Genomic DNA, 20,739 nt, shown 5'->3' on the forward strand with positions numbered 1-20,739 from the left:
TTTTTTTGGCATTCTGGGAACCCCAAGAATCAAGATATACCTGTCTCCAAAAATTAACATTCCAAAATCACGAGCATTAGAATCTGATTGATAGCCCCCCCCCCCCCCCCCCTTTGCCCTCACAAAAAAACATGTAGTAATTCTGGTCTCTATACTGCCTCCCCCTGGCCAGCTGGGGCACCTGAGGGAGGGGAAAGGAACTGGTTGGAATAACGGGTTCCTTCCACGTGCTACGTCCAACCAGGGAAACTTCCCCTGCCAGGTGATAAGAAAAAAAAAGATTGATGGTGAACTAGAAAAAGTGCCCCTCGGGGGACAGGTCTCCACCAAGGCAGGTCAGGTGGTGGCCTCCTGGTGGCGCTATAATAGGCCAATGTGAAAAGGGTGCTATTTCTTCTTACGCCTTGGATGGCAATTGGATGATTTGAGGCATTTTGTTCCAAGAATGTGTTTAGCAAAAATCCACCTTGGTGGTTGGTTGGTGGCGCTATAACAGGCCAATGTGAAAAGGGTGGGATATATTCCTCAGCCTGGTAGGAAAGTCCGTGAAAGATGTCACGTAAATTGCACGCTGCGTTCATGATTTGAGGCGTTTTGTTCAAAACGGGCCAATCCTGCAAACTTTGAAAGCCAATGTTAGCCAATTAGGATGGAATATGAAATACCGGACAGATCCGTCTTGAAAACATGACTATAGAGATAGTGTGTAACGATTTGGGGGATTTGTGGACAGAATCTGGAGGAGTAATATGAAAAAATCTGCCTCCTGGTGAATAGCCTACTGACATAAGTCTGGAAAAAAATATGAAACTAATGAATGTCAAATTACTAATATTTACATGTTGCCAAAATGGCCAATCAGATGGCGTAGCGCCATTAACTATCCTACAATATGACGTAATAATGCAACGACATCACAACCGCATCATTGTTGTTTAAAAAGATTGTTCGATACACTAAACATCAGTTAGTGACTTGCAACGAGGAAACCGAGCTGCCTTCATCCTAACAAGTTCATCTGTAAACTAGTTGTCAACACTCATTGACGGTGGAGCTGCTGTATGAAATGTTTCACTGGACGATACATCTGGAAGGGGAACATAGGGAGAACCAGGCTGCTGTGGTGGTCGGACACGAGATCTACTGCTTTGGAGGAGACAGATATCAGAGGGAAAGAGATCACATTGAAGTACACGTCTTAAACACAGTGTCTTTATGCTGGAGGAAGGTGACGCCTCGAACAGGAGAACCTCACCTCGAGGTTCCCTCCTGGCGTGAGGGCCACACAGCTGTGCTGATAGAATATACTGTCTACCTCTGGGGAGGGTGCACTAACCCAAGTTACTGCAACGTGCTTTATGCATTTGATGTCGACGCCCACAGATGGTTCAAAGCACATGTTTCTGGGACTGTTCCGGAGGGGAGGAGGAACCACTCAGCCTGTGTCTTGGGGCAGGTCATGTTTATCCATGGAGGATTGACATGGACTGAATGCTTGAATGACATCTACAAGTTGGACACCAGCACAATGGTCTGGACTTCAATTAACACCAGAGGAACTCCACCTCCTGCTTCATGGCGTCACTCTGCCACCATCATCGGGACAAAGATGTTTGTATTTTGGGGCAGGTGGTGTCAGTACCACAACACCATCAGAGTGTTTGACACAGAGACCAACCTCTGGGTGAACACGCCTTCTGCACAGCTTCTTCCAGAAGGACGCTGTGGTCATTCAGCCTTTACTTACAATGGAGAGCTGTACATATTTGGTGGCTGGAACTCTCAGACATTCAATGACATGTGGAAGTTCAACCCAGAGACGTTCTCCTGGAAGAAGGTTGAGCCCAAGGGGAAAGGCCCGTCTTTCACATGTAGGATGTGCTGTTGCATGCTGGGAGATCGTATCATCCTCTTTGGAGGAGATAACACCCCTGGTGACCTGTATGTCTTAGACTTCATTCCGAGCCTCAAGACATTATGTAAGCTAGCAGTTATTCAGTACGGTCTGGATCAGTCTGGACTCCCACACAACATCAGGTGGGAACTGGCAGCCATGACTAGCAAACAGCAGCTCACTGCAACAAATAAAAGGCTGCATAAATAACAATAACTTAATGGACGATGACTGAACGAATGGAGACCCTGCAGCCGCAGCGATGAATGGTGACAGTGGGTGGCGCTGTCGTCTCACAGACAGAAGGTCACCGGGGACGCTGTGGGCTGGGGGGGGGGGGGGGGGGGGGAGGGGTGTGTTCTCTCCAACCTGTCATCAACCATCGCTGTGGTTGGCACGGGGCGGCATTGGCTCAGACTTACTGGATGGGAAAACCGTGAGGTTCCCGGTTCGATCCCTGTGGGACTCCCCCAGAGTTAGTTTGGAAGTGTCCTTGAGCAAGACTCTGAACCCCTGATTGCTCCTGATGTGCAGGTTGGTGCCTTGCATGGTTTCCTCCACCATCAGTGTGTGAATGTGTGTGTGTGAATGTAATGCACAATCTATGTAAAGCGATTTGGATAAAAGCGCTATATAAATTTTCCTTTTTTATTTTTTGGCAAAATGCTTCCTCTGTGTGGAGTTACCCCGTGTCTGTCCCCTAGGGTAGGTACCCTCACAAAAAACATGCAGTAATCCTGGTCTCTATACTGCCTCCCCCTGGCCAGCCGGGGCACCTGATGGAGGGGAAAGGAACTGGTCTCTATACTGCCTCCCCCTGGCCAGCCGGGGCGCCTGATGGAGGGGAAAGGAACTGGTTGGAATAATGTGTTCCTTCCACGCGCTACGTCCAACCAGGGAAACTTCCCCTGTCAGGTGATGAGAAAAAAAAAGATTGACGGTGAACTAGAAAAAGTGCCCCTTGGAGCACAGGTCTCCACCAGGTCAGGTTGCGGCCTCCTGGTGGCGCTATAATAGGCCAATGTGAAAAGGGTGACATTTCTTCTTACGCCTTGGATGGCAATTGGATGTTTTGAGGCATTTTGTTCCAAAAATGTGTTTTGCAAAAATCCACCTGTTGGTGGCGCTATAACAGGCCAATGTGAAAAGGCTAGGATATATTCCTCAGCCTAGTAGGAAAATCTGTGAAAGATTCCACGTAAATTAGGACAAGTCCGATTGGTGAATGATGAAATGTCACAGTAGATGAATTCAGTGCGACATTCAGTGTGATCTTTTGTGGCCAGATGTAATTTCCTGGGGTCTAATAGGAATATAGTAAATATTAATAAAGAAAGCGCTGTAACACTTTGTAAAAAAAAATATATATATATATATATATATATATAGAAAGAGATTAAACGAGAAATCAGAGCCGGGAAAATTAGATATAAAGACAAAATAGAAAATCAGCTCAGGATGAACAATCTGGGCTCTGCCTGGAGTAGTATGAAAACTATTGTAGGTCTCAAGGATGAGGGCAGGACTAAGATACAGCTTGGTGGCTATAATTCAGATCTGCAGCTAGCAGAAGAATTTAATGAGTTCAAAGATTTGATGTTCATGACTTTAAAGAACAACACTCTGAGCTGAAAGGGCAGTTGATGACATCCAAGGTTCACGATGTCTCTTTCGATGAGCTTAGTGTGATTAGGTGTTTTAAAAAGTGTAAACCTAAGAAAAGTCCAGGCCCTGATAATATTGGTGGCCGTCTGCTCACTGTCTGTGCAGAACAGCTTGGCCCTATTTTTCATTTTATATTTAAATTATCTCTTACTCAGCAGAGGGTGCCATCTTTATGGAAGCGCTCCACTGTGGTGCCAGTAGCCAAGAACCCTCGTCCCAAGGCTCTAAATGACTTCAGACCTGTGGCTTTAACATCTGTGGTTATGAAGTCATTTGAGAGACTCGTTAAAGAAGAGCTCTTGTCAAAAACAGAGTGTTACCTGGACCCTATGCAATTTGCATACAGGGCTAGGGGAGGGGTGTCCGATGCTACCGTCACCTTACTGAACCTTCTATTCAAACACCTGGAAGTTAGCAAGAAACATGCTAGGCTGCTTTTTGTTGACTTCTCATCAGCCTTCAACACCATTCAGCCACACATACTAGTCGGAAAACTAGCTAACAACTTTGGCTTAGACTCTGGTATCGTTGGTTGGGTTCTGGATTTCCTCACAAATAGAACCCAGAGGGTAAGGGTGAATGGGAAGCTGTCTGGTGAATTAACATCATCCACCGGTTCACCCCAAGGTTGTGTACTATCCCCACTCTTATACATTCTGTACACAAATGATTGCAGAAGTCAATATGCCGACAGACACATTATTAAATTTGCTGATGATTCTGTCATTGTTAGTCTGTTGGGTGATGGTGAGGTCAGCCATGGCCCAGTTGTGGATGATTTTGTTTCTTGGTGTGAAGAGGCATTTTTACAACTCAACGTCACAAAGACCAAAGACATGTTTATTGATTTCCGTCGATGTCCACCTGCTCCTCAGAGCAGTGTTATTGATGGCCAGTCAGTAGAGGTTGTAACTAGTTACAAATATCTCGGGACAATAATAGACAATCGTCTCAAATTCGACTGCAACACTGAAATGGTGTGTAAGAAAGGCCAGCAGCGCCTTTTCTGCCTAAGAAAGTTGGCCAAATTTCAGGTCGATAAATCACTTATGATTTTATTTTATAGATCTTTCATTGAGTCTGTCCTCACCTTTGCTGCCATTTGCTGGTATGGTAACCTTGGTGTCAGACAGAAAAATGCCCTTAACGGGGTTGTTAAGGGGGCCAGCAAAATTGTGGGGGCAAAATTCAGCTCCCTGAGCTATTTGTATGATGAGCAGGTGCTAGGAAAAGCATCATGTATCAGAGCAGACAGCTCTCACCCCCTATACCGGGAATATGAATTCCTGCCATCCGGCCAATGGTTAAAAACCCCTGTTACAAAACAGGTACAACAGGTACAAATTTTCATTCATACCTACCTCCATCCGTGCCATCAACAAGGGAAGCAGGAGGAGGTAGAGGTAGTTACACTCGGTGCACTTTAGCCCTGGTTGCACTTTATATTTAATGTAATATTTGTATCTTGTGATAATGTATACGTATGTCTGTTGTTATGTATGTTGTACTGTTTGTAATGTCTTTGAGAGCTTTTATTATCTGCTGTAAAAAAAGTGCCCAGTTTGGGACATATGAATAAACTTGACCTTGACCTTGATATATATATAGCTAAAATTGCTAAAAGGAAAAAAAGCAGCAAATGAAAATGAAGTAACACATCTTTAACTTTCTCTATATAACAATTAACCTAAAACATGAACCTTGGTTGATAAAAAACAAAGTTGTCCTCTAACTTGCCTCTCTCCGCGGACAGAGTCGTGGACGGCTGCATGTGTTTAAACTTAAAAGGTGTCCGTTACGATGCTCTGTCTGTGGAGACGTTGCTCTGTCTGTGGAGACGTTGCTCTGTCTGTGGAGACGTTGCTCTGTCTGTGGAGACGTTGCTCTGTCTGTGGAGACGTTGCTCTGTCTGTGGGGACGTTGCTCTGTCTGTGGAGACGTTGCTCTGTCTGTGGGGACGTTGCTCTGTCTGTGGAGACGTTGCTCTGTCTGTGGGGACGTTGCTCTGTCTGTGGAGACGTTGCTCTGTCTGTGGAGACGTTGCTCTGTCTGTGGGGACGTTGCTCTGTCTGTGGAGACGTTGCTCTGTCTGGGGACGTTGCTATGTCTGTGGAGACGTTGCTCTGTCTGTGGGGACGTTGCTCTGTCTGTGGAGACGTTGCTCTGTCTGTGGAGACGTTGCTCTGTCTGTGGAGACGTTGCTCTGTCTGTGGAGACGTGTCTGTGGAGACGTTGTGTCTGTGGAGACGTTGTGTCTGTGGAGTGTTGTGTCTGTGGAGACGTTGTGTCTGTGGAGACGTTGTGTCTGTGGAGTGTTGTGTCTGTGGAGACGTTGTGTCTGTAGAGACGTTGTGTCTGTGGAGACGTTGCTCTGTCTGTGGAGACGTCGCTCTGTCTGTGGAGACGTTGCTCTGTCTGTGGAGACGTTGCTCTGTCTGTGGAGACGTTGCTCTGTCTGTGGAGACGATGCTCTGTCTGTGGAGACGATGCTCTGTCTGTGGGGACGTTGCTCTGTCTGTGGAGACGTTGCTCTGTCTGTGGAGACGTTGCTCTGTCTGTGGAGACGTTGCTCTGTCTGTGGGGACGTTGCTCTGTCTGTGGGGACATCACTAAAACTACAGGTGAATGGATGTATTAGTGTTTGCTGATTGGCTGTTCTCTGGGTTGCATGATGACACTGTTGAGACGTTGCACCTTTGAGACCGCCTTTTAATCTGGAGTGTTGCAGCAGGCGCTCTCTGCCGTGCACTGTAGTAAGACATCAACACCTCCGTGTGTGTGTGTGTGTGTGTGTGTGTGTGTGTGTGTGTGTGTGTGTGTGTGTGTGTGTGTGTGTGTGTGTGTGTGTGTGTGTGTGTGTGTGTGTGTGTGTGTGTGTGTGTGTGTGTGTGTGTGTGTGTGTGTGTGTGTGTGTGTGTGTGTGTGTGTGTGTGTGTGTGTGTGTGTGTGTGTGTGTGTGTGTGTGTGTGTGTGTGTGTGTGTGTGTGTGTGTGTGTGTGTGTGTGTGTGTGTGTGTGTGTGTGTGTGTGTGTGTGTGTGTGTGTGTGTGTGTGTGTGTGTGTGTGCGTGCGTGCGTGCGTGCGTGCGTGCGTGCGTGCGTGCGTGCGTGCGTGCGTGCGTGCGTGCGTGCGTGCGTGCGTGCGTGCGTGCGTGCGTGCAGACTGTGTTGACTGTACTGTGTTGACTAAAGGCAGTCCGTATTCAAATTGAGAAACATGGTCATTTATCGTTACTTTATTTGTAACGCGTGCGTGTGATTGTGTTGTGCGTTCACAGTTTCACACCAACGTGTTAAGAGGTTGTGTTGCACCTCTAATTTGTGTAAATTCATTAATTCGCAGCCACAAAAAAAAGCCACCGGCTATTCATTCATTGCACGCACGCACGCACGCACGCACGCACGCACGCACGCACGCACGCACACACGTACACTTTTGTATTACTTGTGAGGAGATCTTTATGTTTTTTTACCCAAACTAAGCATAATTCTACACCTAAACCTGAGCTCTAAATGTCCTGATCCTAATCATAACCCCTGAATCATTGTCATCTTTAAGTAAAGCAACGTCCTGCTGCCTCCTGCTGCCTCCTGCTGCCTCCTGCTGCCTCCTGCGTTATGTGACGTCCTGCTGCCTCCTGCGTTATGTGACGTCCTGCTGCCTCCTGCGTTCTGTGACGTCCTGCTGCCTCCTGCTGCCTCCTGCGTTATGTGACGTCCTGCTGCCTCCTGCTGCCTCCTGCGTTCTGTGACGTCCTGCTGCCTCCTGCGTTCTGTGACGTCCTGCTGCCTCCTGCGTTCTGTGACGTCCTGCTGCCTCCTGCGTTCTGTGACGTCCTGCTGCCTCCTGCGTTCTGTGACGTCCTGCTGCCTCCTGCGTTATGTGACGTCCTGCTGCCTCCTGCTGCCTCCTGCGTTCTGTGACGTCCTGCTGCCTCCTGCGTTATGTGACGTCCTGCTGCCTCCTGCTGCCTCCTGCGTTCTGTGACGTCCTGCTGCCTCCTGCGTTATGTGCATATTGAAACACATCATTGCTCAGACTCTGGCATTCAGATAGACGGCCAGCTGTACCAGTTTACTGTACATGTGGCTTATTTCTACCCTATAATGTTTTCAGATACATATTTTAGCGTGATGATTAAGTTGAAACAGAGTAATACACTCTCTGGATGTTATCTTGAATGGGAATAAAAACGGAGGATTTCTGTACTCAATAGCAGCTGTGCTGCACGGATGCGCACATATGGGGAATTAAACGGGTGAGCTTCATTTTATTTTATTTTATTTCATCACGCAGCACGTTTTCGTTTTCAGGAAGTAATACAAAATATATTTTTATGGACCTTTGATATAAAAACACACAAAAATGAGAATTTTCCCATTTTCTTGGCATCCATTGTTAGGTATGCCCATATGATGACCACGGATATGGTCTAAAAGTGTGAAAAACGTATTTTTCATTTCACTACCCCTTTAAGCATGCGTATACCCTCTATCACAAGCCACTGTTTGTGTTCACACAATCCCGGAAAGCTGCATGGGAGGGGCTCTCAATAAACAGCACTTCCACAGGAAAGCTGCATGGGAGGGGCTCTCAATAAACAGCACTTCCACAGGAAAGCTGCATGGGAGGGGCTCTCAATAAAACAGCACTTCCACAGGAAAGCTGCATGGGAGGGGCTCTCAATAAACAGCACTTCCACAGGAAAGCTGCATGGGAGGGGCTCTCAATAAACAGCACTTCCACAGGAAAGCTGCATGGGAGGGGCTCTCAATAAACAGCACTTCCACAGGAAAGCTGCATGGGAGGGGCTCTCAATAAACAGCACTTCCACAGGAAAGCTGCATGGGAGGGGCTCTCAATAAACAGCACTTCCACAGGAAAGCTGCATGGGAGGGGCTCTCAATAAAACAGCACTTCCACAGGAAAGCTGCATGGGAGGGGCTCTCAATAAACAGCACTTCCACAGGAAAGCTGCATGGGAGGGGCTCTCAATAAACAGCACTTCCACAGGAAAGCTGCATGGGAGGGGCTCTCAATAAACAGCACTTCCACAGGAAAGCTGCATGGGAGGGGCTCTCAAGAAACAGCACTTCCACAGGAAACCAGGTTCAAATCTGGGGTAGAGGAGAAAATGAACCCTTTAGTATAGGGGCAGAGTATGGCTTCCACCTGTTTAGCCAATTTGCAGACAGACAGTGAACACTAAATCTGTTGATTGTGATATTGTGTGTGTGCGTGCGTGCGTGTGTCGTGCATGCACGTGCCTCGCAGCAGTGGCGTGCACAGACATTTAGAGGGGCAGGTGCTCAAGTTAAAAAAGGGCACCTTGTGCAGCGCGTGGAACCGGCCGGTTGCCTTAATCTATTTTGGGCGGGAACCCCTTTTGGTGTTAGCATCATGTTATGCTTTAGCTATTGAAAAATAGCAGATCTACAAGCTCATAGCGCGCCACCGAGTGGCGCGCTATGAACTTGTAGGTCTGCTATTTTTGAAAAATCAAAAAAAAAAGGGCACATTGCCAAAAGGGCAGGGGGTGCTCTAGCACCCCTAGTGTCTATCTGTGCACGCCACTGTCTATGTGCCAGCAGCACTAAATCTCTTTCTAGCCGCGGGAGGAAGGAGGAGGACTTAACCCATTTGGGCTAGACGACAGTTTTCTGATTAGTTTATATATCGGTTCTCAATATTTCATGTCAGGGACCCCAAACATTATATGTAATTGGCCGCCGACCCTTGTCTGAAAATAATCTTGTTCCAGGGACCCCCCCCCCCCCCCCCCCCCTAGCTACAAGCTATGAGCTTGTAGGTCTGCTATTTTTCAATAGCTAAAGTACAACATAATGCTTTAAAACACCCAAAAGGGGTTCCCGCCCAGAATGGGTTAAGTTATAACAGGCAGATCTATGGGCGGTAACAGGAGGGTACGTGGAGGGTAATAAATTCCACTCTGTAAATCCATGTAGATCGGCCTGATAAATCCAGCGCCAGCCGCCGGGCTCAACACAAATTACTGGCGGACACGTTTAAGATGGTGGTAAATATGTTAACAATGACTTATCGTGCAGTCTGGAAGTATACCCTGCATGTCTGATCTGTGCTGCAGCACTCATAGCACCATGCTGGGAAGTAACCAAGTACATGTACTCAAGTACTGTACTTAACACCTTGCTTGCCCGGGCCTATTTAATCCATTAATAAAATGTGCCCATCATTTATAGCGCCCGGACCACTTTTACCGGCGCACCGGAAGTTGTTGTGAATGTCTGTGTAGCAGCTAACAATAGCCACACCACTCTAGAGTCGATCGACAACAACAGGAGGTAAGAATAAATCTATCGCGACTAGCGACTGGACCGCGGAGCGCCTTCTAACACAGGATCTTTTTTCATAATTAGACGGGATGATTTAGATCGCGAGTTATGGACGTTTTAAGGTTTTCGTCAGCTAAACAGGCAGGGAATTTTTTTTATGACGTGTCACTGTTTGACACGTCATCGGATCGGACAAAAAGCGCTCCTAGACTGTGGAGCGATGCGATCGGTTTTGATATCATTAATCTCCGTCCTATTTATCAATCTCCGGCTTGGGCACTTGACCATGACCTTGAACTTGACGATGATCTCCGTCCTGGGCCTCCATGGTGTTAACAGTACTTAACAGAAGCACTGGATGAAAAAAGCAGATCCACAAGCTCACAACGCGTCGTGCTGCAGCGCGCTGTGAGCTTTGAGCTTTGAGCAATGAAAAAGCTTCTATTAAAGCAAAATCTTTGAATGCAGATTGCGGCCCCTAGATGTGTCACAGAGACTCATATTTCTGAGGGGAACGTTTTACCTATTTCTGACTGTCCTGAGTACCAATACAAATACAAAAGGTCATTACAAATTGGACATAATATTGCTTATAGCAGGGGTTCTCAACCTTTCTGGCCGGGGACCCCCGAAAATGCTTTGGCAACGTCTCGGGACCCCCGCCCCCTCCCGACCCCCAATATAAATTGACTGCTACAATAACCTTAAACCATTTTGGGCGGGAACCCCTTTTGGTGTTTTAAGCATTGTTATAATTTAGCTATTTAAAAATAGCAGATCTACAAGCTCATAGCGCGCCACCGAGTGGCGCGCTATGAGCTTGTAGGTCTGCTATTTTTGAAAAATCGTGAAAAAACAAAAAAAATAACTTTTTTTTTTTTTTTTTTTTTTTTTGAAAATAATTTGGGGACCCCCTAAAATAATGTGGCGACCCCCCGAGGGGTCGCGACCCACGGGTTGAGAACCCCTGGCTTATAGCATGCTTTAAGTACAGTATAAAGTAAATGTACTTAGTTACTTTCCACCGCTTATAAAGGCGACGCCCACAACCATATAGGCGGATCTATAAATGATGATCCGCCGTGCCATCTCTTCCCAACGCGGCGCATACTGTCTGCACACGTGTACGATATCAATGATGACATATAGCATATAGGCCTGCGATGTTCAGGATGTACAGCAAGGGATTGCTTACAAAATAATAAAGAGCCAAAAACTAAGCCAAATAAATCCAAACTGATATGAGGGGTTTAAACACTTTGACACAAATGAATAAGCCCATTGTTAATAACCGTGTGTGTCACTGTTATTCACTGTTACCCCTTTTTTGGGGGGCCCCTGAGCTTGAGCCTCTTTGCGGTCATGCAGACGCTCAAGCTCAGGGCCCCCCCCCCCCCTAGCTCAGGGACCCCTGGGCCTGGGCCCAACAGGCCCGTTGGATAATCCTCCCCTGCCCACAACAGCAGGGCTGAGATGCGAGGGTGACGGTATAAGGTGTTAAATGTGAGCCACGAGGCTAATGTGTTTGTTGAGCCTTGTGCAAACAATGGGCTAACACGGTGCATTAGTCCAGTGGAAAGGGCTTCATATCACTCGTCTCACACACTGCCCTGGTGTCCCTCGTCTCACACACTGCCCTGCGTCCCTCGTCTCACACACTGCCCTGCGTCCCTCGTCTCACACACTGCCCTGGTGTCCCTCGTCTCACACACTGCCCTGCGTCCCTCGTCTCACACACTGCCCTGGTGTCCCTCGTCTCACACACTGCCCTGCGTCCCTCGTCTCACACACTGCCCTGGCGTCCCTCGTCTCACACACTGCCCTGCGTCCCTCGTCTCACACACTGCCCTGGCGTCCCTCGTCTCACACACTGCCCTGGCGTCCCTCGTCTCACACACTGCCCTGGTGTCCCTCGTCTCACACACTGCCCTGGCGTCCCTCGTCTCACACACTGCCCTGGCGTCCCTCGTCTCACACACTGCCCTGGTGTCCCTCGTCTCACACACTGCCCTGCGTCCCTCGTCTCACACACTGCCCTGGTGTCCCTCGTCTCACACACTGCCCTGCGTCCCTCGTCTCACACACTGCCCTGCGTCCCTCGTCTCACACACTGCCCTGCGTCCCTCGTCTCACACACTGCCCTGCGTCCCTCGTCTCACACACTGCCCTGCGTCCCTCGTCTCACACACTGCCCTGGCGTCCCTCGTCTCACACACTGCCCTGGCGTCCCTCGTCTCACACACTGCCCTGCGTCCCTCGTCTCACACACTGCCCTGGCGTCCCTCGTCTCACACACTGCCCTGGCGTCCCTCGTCTCACACACTGCCCTGCGTCCCTCGTCTCACACACTGCCCTGGCGTCCCTCGTCTCACACACTGCCGCCGCCGCTACGAGCTTGCAGGTCTGCTATTTATGTGGCGCGAAAATGTGGCGCGAATCTTTGAATATTATGTTCTTTCAGAACGTTTTTAACTCAAATCTTTGCTTCTGGAGCAGTGCCTGGAACAACATATTTTCAGATGGGGGGTCGGCGGCCAATTTATATATTTTTTTAATTATTTGACATGAAGTACTGACGTACGTAGAAACATGGGGTTTTTCAGAAAACTGTCAGGATTTAGAAGACATTTGTAGAATCGTTCCCACCAGGTCTAAATGGGTTAAACAGGAAATAAAGTATTTGTTCTGACTTCACGGCGTCAGAACATATAATATAATATAATATAATACGACTCTTGACAGCGGTTTGGACCGGAGGCGTTGCCACGTAGAGCGCACTGCCACTGACTGACTGCAGGGGGCGTTGTCACGTAGAGCGCACTGCCACTGACTGACTGCAGGGGGCGTAGTCACGTAGAGCGCACTGCCACCGACTGACTCCAGGGGGCGTTGTCACGTAGAGCGCACTGCCACTGACTGACTGCAGGGGGCGTTGTCACGTAGAGCGCACTGCCACTGACTGACTCCAGGGGGCGTTGTCACGTAGAGCGCACTGCCACTGACTGACTCCAGGGGGCGTTGTCACGTAGAGCGCACTGCCACTGACTGACTGCAGGGGGCGTAGTCACGTAGAGCGCACTGCCACCGACTGACTCCAGGGGGCGGTGATGTGACAGGCCGTCTGCCCCAGAGAGACCCCGTGTTGAAAATCCACTGGAGTCGTTTCTCTGAGTTTTTCTCTCCTCTTTTCTTTTCCATGAGGGGGCCAGACAGGGGTCATAACAGAATGGGGGGGGGGGGGGGGGGGGGGGGGGGGGGAGGGAGGGGGGGGGGGAGGGAGAGGGGGGGGGGGTGGGGGGGGGGGAAGAGAGAGAGAGAGAGAGAGAGAGAGAGAGAGAGAGTCCTGCTCATTCTCTGTCCAGCATACACTCTTGTTTCAACCTTTTCATGGCATTTTTGAGTGGTGCAACCACTCCCTTACTGAGCTATGTGTGTGGCTGGTTATCTAGGTAGCTGGCTGGCTGTGTCTGAGCACGAAAACAACATGGTTGTTTTTCACCACCTGTGTGCAACCTAACACACACACAAACACACACGCACATATTAACTGTATATGGTGATTTCGGGTGCGCCAGTAGTGACAGTACAGTAGAGGGTACAGTAGAGGGACCCCCACACGGTAATTCTGTCTTGTCTCTGCACCTGCTGCGCTGTGACCTGTGATCTTTCATCCTCTGTTCGAACTTTCGACCCTGACACACAACGTGACCCCTGATGCATTGTGGTACTTGTGGTTTTAAATGTGTGTTCTGTTCCATTCCAGGTGACCTCTCTCTCTCTCTCTCTCTCTCTCTCTCTCTCTCTCTCTCTCTCTCTCTCTCTCTCTCTCTCTCTCTCTCTCTCTCTCTCTCTCTCTCTCTCTTTCTCTCTTTCTCTCTTTCTCTCACTCACTCACTCACTCACTCACTCACACTCACACACACACACACACACACACACACACACACACACACACACACACACACTCACACTCACACACACACTCCTCACTCTCTCTCTCTCTCTCTCTCTCTCTCTCTTTTTTGCGCACGCACGCAGACTTGGGGGTTTGCAGTGGTGTGAAGCAGTGGTTCCCAAAATGGTGTCCGGGGACCCCTAATGGCACTTGAGAGAGTTCCAGGGGGTCCCCAGCTAAATGATAATTAGGAACCAAATGGACCCTTATGGGTCTGTAACTCGGAGAGTGTAGGCTACAAAGTGAACCAAATGGACCCTTATGGGTCTGTAACCCCCCCCCCCCCCCCCCCCACACACACACTTTTGTTGATATATAATTTGGGGACCCCCACAATATTTTGGGGGTTCTCAACCCGTGAGAGAGAACCCCTGGCCTATTTGATAAAGTGCATTGTCGTATTTTATTTCATTTCATTGTGGGATGTTGGTTACATTATTCTGAAAACTGTGGTTGATCAAGAGCAATATACTGTACATTTACTACTGTACAATATACTGTACATTTACTAAAGCTGTGAAACAGTTTATCATTCTTATTACAATGACTCTGAGTGACACTACACTACTCTTTTGGACTGGCAATTCGTTGGGCAGCTAAACACTCACTGTGCATGCAGGCACAGGTTGGACAGCAGGGGTCCTGTTCAGGACCACCAGAGTTCTGCTGCCAGCAATGAGTGCAGTGTTGCTAAATGAGTGCAGTGTTGCTAAATGAGTGCAGTGTTGCTAAATGAGTGCAGTGTTGCTAAAAGTGTTGCTAAATGAGTGCAGTGTTGCCTAGAGTGTTGCTAAATGAGTGCAGTGTTGCTAAAGGTGTTGCTAAATGAGTGCAGTGTTGCTAAAGGTGTTGCTAAATGAGTGCAGTGTTGCTAAAGGTGTTGCTAAATGAGTGCAGTGTTGCCTAGAGTGTTGCTAAAGGTGTTGCTAAATGAGTGCAGTGTTGCCTAGAGTGTTGCTAAAGGTGTTGCTAAATGAGTGCAGTGTTGCTAAAGGTGTTGCTAAATGAAGGCCTTCTGTCTGTGACTGACTGTGTGCTTAGTGTTTACAGGTGAGGAATGATGACATCATGTGTATGATTGTGATAGTGAAGAACATGTTAAATGAAGGTGTACATGGAGAAGAGTTTCTGTGAAGCAAATGTGTGTGTGGAACACACACACACACACACACACACACACACACACACACACACACACACACACACACACACACACACACACACACAAATGAGTGCGATTAAATGCATAATTATTTTTGTGTGTGTTCCTTCCTTCCAGTGGACGGCTGCATCGACTGGTCGGTGGACCTGAAGCGGTACCGGGTTCTGGCCGGGGAGCCGGTCCGGGTGAAGTGTGCCTTGTTCTACAGCTACATCCGCACCAACTACACCATGGCCACCAACGCCAAGCTGCGCCTCATCTGGTACAAGAACAAAGGAGACTCGGAGGTATTCGTTTAGGTTGTCTGTCTGTCCTTTATGTAGGTTTATGTTGTCTGTCTGTCCTTTATGTAATGCTGCTGCATTGAGAACAATATTATCACATTTTTAGACCTGAGGACGATTCAACAAAGGTCTTCTAAATCCTGACGGTTTTCTGAAAACGTCCATGTCGTTCTCAAACGTTTTCATGTAAAGGAGCCCCAAAAATATATGTGATTGGCCGCCGACCCCCATCTGAACATATGTTGTTCCAGGGACCCCCCCCAGAACCCCCCCCCCCCCCCACACACACACACGTTTTATGAGTTAAAAACGTTTGCTGTGAAACACTATATAAAGATGTGAGCCACATTTTCAGTATTTTTCAAAAATAGCAGATCTACAAGCTCATAGCGCAGCACTCGGTGCTGCGCTATGAGCTTGTAGATCTGCTATTTTTCAATAGCTAAAGTATAACATAATGCTGAAAACACCAAATGGGGTTCCCGTCCACTCGTACAGGTTATACAGTGATAGTCATTATTTTGAAAAAACAGAGAGATGGCTTGTCTTGCTATTTCCGTCTTGTTGCTGCTTTGACCAGTGTTGCCAGATGTTGCAAGAGAAACAATTAAGAAAAGTGTTCCTACTCTCACCTATGGTCATGTAGTGTTCCTACTCTCACCTATGGCCATGAAGTGTTCCTACTCTCACCTATGGTCATGAAGTGTTCCTACTCTCACCTATGGTCATGAAGTGTTCCTACTCTCACCTATGGTCATGAAGTGTTCCTACTCTCACCTATGGTCATGAAGTGTTCCTACTCTCACCTATGGTCATGAAGTGTTCCTACTCTCACCTATGGTCATGTAGTGTTCCTACTCTCACCTATGGTCATGTAGTGTTCCTACTCTCACCTATGGTCATGTAGTGTTCCTACTCTCACCTATGGCCATGAAGTGTTCCTACTCTCACCTATGGTCATGAAGTGTTCCTACTCTCACCTATGGTCATGAAGTGTTCCTACTCTCACCTATGGTCATGAAGTGTTCCTACTCTCACCTATGGCCATGAAGTGTTCCTACTCTCACCTATGGTCATGAAGTGTTCCTACTCTCACCTATGGTCATGAAGTGTTCCTACTCTCACCTATGGTCATGAAGTGTTCCTACTCTCACCTATGGTCATGAAGTGTTCCTACTCTCACCTATGGTCATGTAGTGTTCCTACTCTCACCTATGGTCATGTAGTGTTCCTACTCTCACCTATGGTCATGTAGTGTTCCTACTCTCACCTATGGCCATGAAGTGTTCCTACTCTCACCTATGGTCATGAAGTGTTCCTACTCTCCCCTATGGTCATGAAGTGTTCCTACTCTCACCTATGGTCATGAAGTGTTCCTACTCTCACCTATGGTCATGAAGTGTTCCTACTCTCACCTATGGTCATGAAGTGTTCCTACTCTCACCTATGGTCATGAAGTGTTCCTACTATGGTCATGAAGTGTTCCTAGTCTCACCTATGGTCATGAAGTGTTCCTACTATGGTCATGAAGTATTCCTAGTCTCACCTATGGTCATGAAGTGTTCCTACTCTCACCTATGGTCATGAAGTATTCCTAGTCTCACCTATGGTCATGAAGTGTTCCTACTCTCACCTATGGTCATGAAGTGTTCCTAGTCTCACCTATGGTCATGAAGTGTTCCTAGTCTCACCTATGGTCATGAAGTGTTCCTACTCTCACCTATGGTCATGACGTGTGGGTCATGACCGAAAGAATAAGGTCGTGAATAAAAGCGGCCGGAATGAGCTTTCTCCGACGGGTGGCTGGCATCTCCCTTAGAGATAGGGTGAGAAGTTCAGTCACACGAGAGAGACACTCGGAGTAGAGTCGCTGCTTCTTCGCCTGGAAAGGAGCCAGCTTAGGTGTTTCGGGGCATCTGGTTAGGATGCCACTCGGGCGTCTCCTTAGGGAGGTACAAATCAATTTGGTTCCATTGGCACACTGTCAGAGTTAAGGAGGGGGGGGGGGGGGGTCGTTGAAATGTAACATGTTGATAGCCACTAGCTAGGTGCTAGGAGCTACTCTGTATATTCTGTTGATAGCCACTAGCTAGGTGCTAGGAGCTACTCTGTATATTCTGTTGATAGCCACTAGCTAGGTGCTAGGAGCTACTCTGTATATTCTGTTGATAGCCACTAGCTAGGTGCTAGGAGCTACTCTGTATATTCTGTTGATAGCCACTAGCTAGGTGCTAGGAGCTACTCTGTATATTCTGTTGATAGCCACTAGCTAGGTGCTAGGAGCTACTCTGTATATTCTGTTGATAGCCACGGGCTAGGAGCTACTCTGTATATTCTGTTGATAGCCACTAGCTAGGAGCTAGGAGCTACTCTGTATATTCTGTTGATAGCCACTAGCTAGGAGCTAGGAGCTACTCTGTATATTCTGTTGATAGCCACTAGCTAGGAGCTACTCTGTATATTCTGTTGATAGCCACTAGCTAGGAGCTACTCTGTATATTCTGTACCAACCTAGGCCCCTCCCACTGGACCGTACCAACCTAGGCCCCTCCCACTGGACCGTACCAACCTAGGCCCCTCCCACTGGACCGTAAGAACCTAGGCCCCTCCCACTGGACCGTAAGAACCTAGGCCCCTCCCACTGGACCGTAAGAACCTAGGCCCCTCCCACTGGACCGTAATAACATATGCCCCTCCCACTGGACCGTACCAACCTAGGCCCCTCCCACTGGACCGTACCAACCTAGGCCCCTCCCACTGGACCGTAATAACCTAGGCCCCCTCCCACTGGATCGTACCAACCTAGGCCCCTCCCACTGGACCGTGCCAACCTAGGCCCCTCCCACTGGATCGTACCAACCTAGGCCCCTCCCACTGGACCGTACCAACCTAGGCCCCTCCCACTGGGCCGTACCAACATAGGCCCCTCCCACTGGACCGCACCAACCTAGGACCCTCCCACTGGACCGTACCAACCTAGGCCCCTCCCACTGGACCGTACCAACCTAGGCCCCTCCCACTGGACCGAACCAACCTAGGCCCCTCCCACTGGACCGTACCAACCTAGGCCCCTCCCACTGGACCGTACCAACCTAGGCCCCTCCCACTGGACCGTACCAACCTAGGCCCCTCCCACTGGACCGTGTGAACCTAGACCTGTTTGTTGTCATGAGTTGTCACAACTCCAGTTGTCTTTGTCTGCGGCGTAAACGTCTTTAAATAAATACTCTTTGAAAAGCCTGTGGAGAAAATGAACGGGGAATTAACTTCTGGGTCTCACGTCGTCATGAAAGGGGGCGGGACTACGACGCTCTATTGAGGGCATGTCACGGAGAAAGGGGGAGCGGGGGGGGGGGGGATTTCCTAGGTGTGAATTGGTCTCATTTCACACCTGGCAAGTCGGGCGCCGGGGCGCCACAACCTCGATCACACTCACAGAAATATCATGAACGGTGAAGAGAGAATGTGTGGAGAGGTCAGATTGTTGTCACGTGTGTGATTTCATTGCATCTTGTATCCACCCTGCAGGATCAGCCAATCATCTTCTCTCATCTTGTTGTGTCCACCCTTGCAGGAGCCAATCATCTTCTCTGGACACAGGCTGAGCAAAGAGGAAGACTCCATCTGGTTCAGATCGGCCGAACTCCAGGACAACGGATTCTACACCTGTGTTCTACGGTAAGAGTGTGTGTGTGTGTGTGTGTGTGTGTGTGTGTGTGTGTGTGTGTGTGTGTGTGTGTGCGTGTGCGTGTGCGTGTGCGCGTGCGCGTGCATGTTTGTAGGAAGATAGCCAGGTCAGTAAATTGATCTATCTAAAAGAGATGGCTCTTGGCAACAGTTCTGGGCCTGGGCCATAATAGTTGGCCCCTGTCCTATGTTTTTTGTTTGGGTGTTTGTGGCGTGGCGTGCAGTGTGTGCGTGCGTGCAGTGCGTGCGTGCAGTGCGTGCGTGCGACCCGTGCGTGCACAGTGTGTCTCTCCTCCAGACCCAGGTGAATGATGTCATCAACTCAGTGCTCATCCACAAAGCGCTCCTGGCTGCACAATTACAGACCGCCTCATTTAAAGGCTCCTTCCTTCCAGTTGCATTTAAAGGCTCCTTCCTTCCAGTTTCATTTAAAGGCTCCTTCCTTCCAGTGCACTGCAGACAGTAGTGGCTGTGGCTGTTCAATAATACCACCACCAGGGACAGCTTTAGCACCGCAGGCAACGTGGTGAGACACGCGGTGTGTTGGGTTAACCCATTTTGGGCGGGAACCCCCCTTTGGTGTTTTAAGCATTAGCAGATCTACTGTACAAGCTTGTGGATCTGCTATTTTTGAAAAATCGTGAAAATGTGGCGCAAGTTTCTAATATATATTATTTCAGTTGGAACATTTTAACTCAAGTCTTTGCTTCTGGTGGGAGACCCCTTGGGTCTCCTGGGTCTGGACCCCTTGGGTCTCCTGGGTCTGGACCCCTTGGGTCTCCTGGGGTCAGAACCACCTTGGGTCTCCTGGGTCTGGACCCCTTGGGTCTCCTGGGTCTGAACCCCTTGGGTCTCCTGGGTCTGGACCCCTTGGGTCTCCTGGGTCTGGACCCCTTGGGTCTCCTGGGTCTGGACCCCTTGGGTCTCCTGGGTCTGGACCCCTTGGGTCTCCTGGGTCTCCTGGGTCAGAACCCCTTGGGTCTCCTGGGTCTGGACCCCTTGGGGTCTCCTGGGTCTGGACCCCTTGGGTCTCCTGGGTCTGGACCCCTTGGGGCCTCCTGGGTCTGAACCCCTTGGGTCTCCTGGGTCTGGACCCCTTGGGTCTCCTGGGTCTGAACCCTCTTGGGTCTCCTGGGTCTGGACCCCTTGGGTCTCCTGGGTCTGAGCCCCCTTGGGTCTCCTGGGTCAGAACCCCTTGGGTCTCCTGGGTCTGGGACCCCTTGGGTCTCCTGGGTCTGGACCCCTTGGGGGTCTCCCTGGGTCTGGTGACCCCTTGGGTCTCCTGGGTCTGAACCCCTTGGGGGTCTCCTGGGTCTGGACCCCTTGGGTCTCCTGGGTCTGGACCCCTTGGGTCTCCTGGGTCTGGACCCCTTGGGTCTCCTGGGTCTGGACCCCTTGGGTCTCCTGCCAGGGTTGAACGATATAGCCAGGTCAGTAAATTCTTCTGAAAAACCTTTTCAGAAGGTTAGGTCCAATTAAATTTGAGGGTCCTTGACGTGAAAATATTTGAGTATAATGTGAATACCGCAATCATGGCCAAAATCAACAAGCGATGATGTCCGTGCGTGTGCATGTGCGTGTGCGTGTGCGTGTGCGGACGTGTGTGGTGTGCACAAAAGGCGAGGAAGGCCGTGTTTTGGCGACTACAGAGCTGTCCCAAATGACTCACAACGTGATGACTCAACACGGCGCGTCCGTTTCACCGTGCAAAACAACCACTGCTTTATCCACTTAAACCCTATGTGTGGTTGATGGAGTCCCTCAGGGATCTGTATCGTG

At 49.2% G+C, this 20,739-nt stretch overlaps 2 protein-coding genes across 2 annotated transcripts in view; both read left to right on the forward strand.

The window, feature by feature from the left end:
• Window positions 1-1,066: 1,066 nt before the first annotated feature.
• LOC306917952 (uncharacterized protein) lies at window positions 1,067-2,104 on the forward strand (the record flags this gene model as incomplete). The annotated part of the gene is made up of 1 exon (XM_079530855.1): window positions 1,067-2,104. One exon carries the CDS (start codon window positions 1,067-1,069, stop codon window positions 2,102-2,104), a length of 1,038 nt encoding a protein of 345 aa, XP_079386981.1.
• Window positions 2,105-14,522: 12,418 nt separating this feature from the next.
• Window positions 14,523-20,739, forward strand: part of LOC306917953 (X-linked interleukin-1 receptor accessory protein-like 2) — a gene marked incomplete at its 3' end in the record, with an annotated part of 36,903 nt that continues 30,686 nt past the window's right edge. Inside the window, exons 1-3 of the mRNA XM_079530856.1 lie at window positions 14,523-14,877; window positions 15,107-15,276; window positions 18,848-18,951. Coding sequence (XP_079386982.1) covers window positions 15,220-15,276; window positions 18,848-18,951 — 161 coding nt within the window. The remainder of the gene's footprint in view (window positions 14,878-15,106; window positions 15,277-18,847; window positions 18,952-20,739) is intronic.

This window comes from Electrona antarctica, assembly GCF_951216825.1.
Source record: "Electrona antarctica genome assembly, contig: scaffold_262, whole genome shotgun sequence".
Lineage (NCBI taxonomy): Eukaryota > Metazoa > Chordata > Actinopteri > Myctophiformes > Myctophidae > Electrona > Electrona antarctica.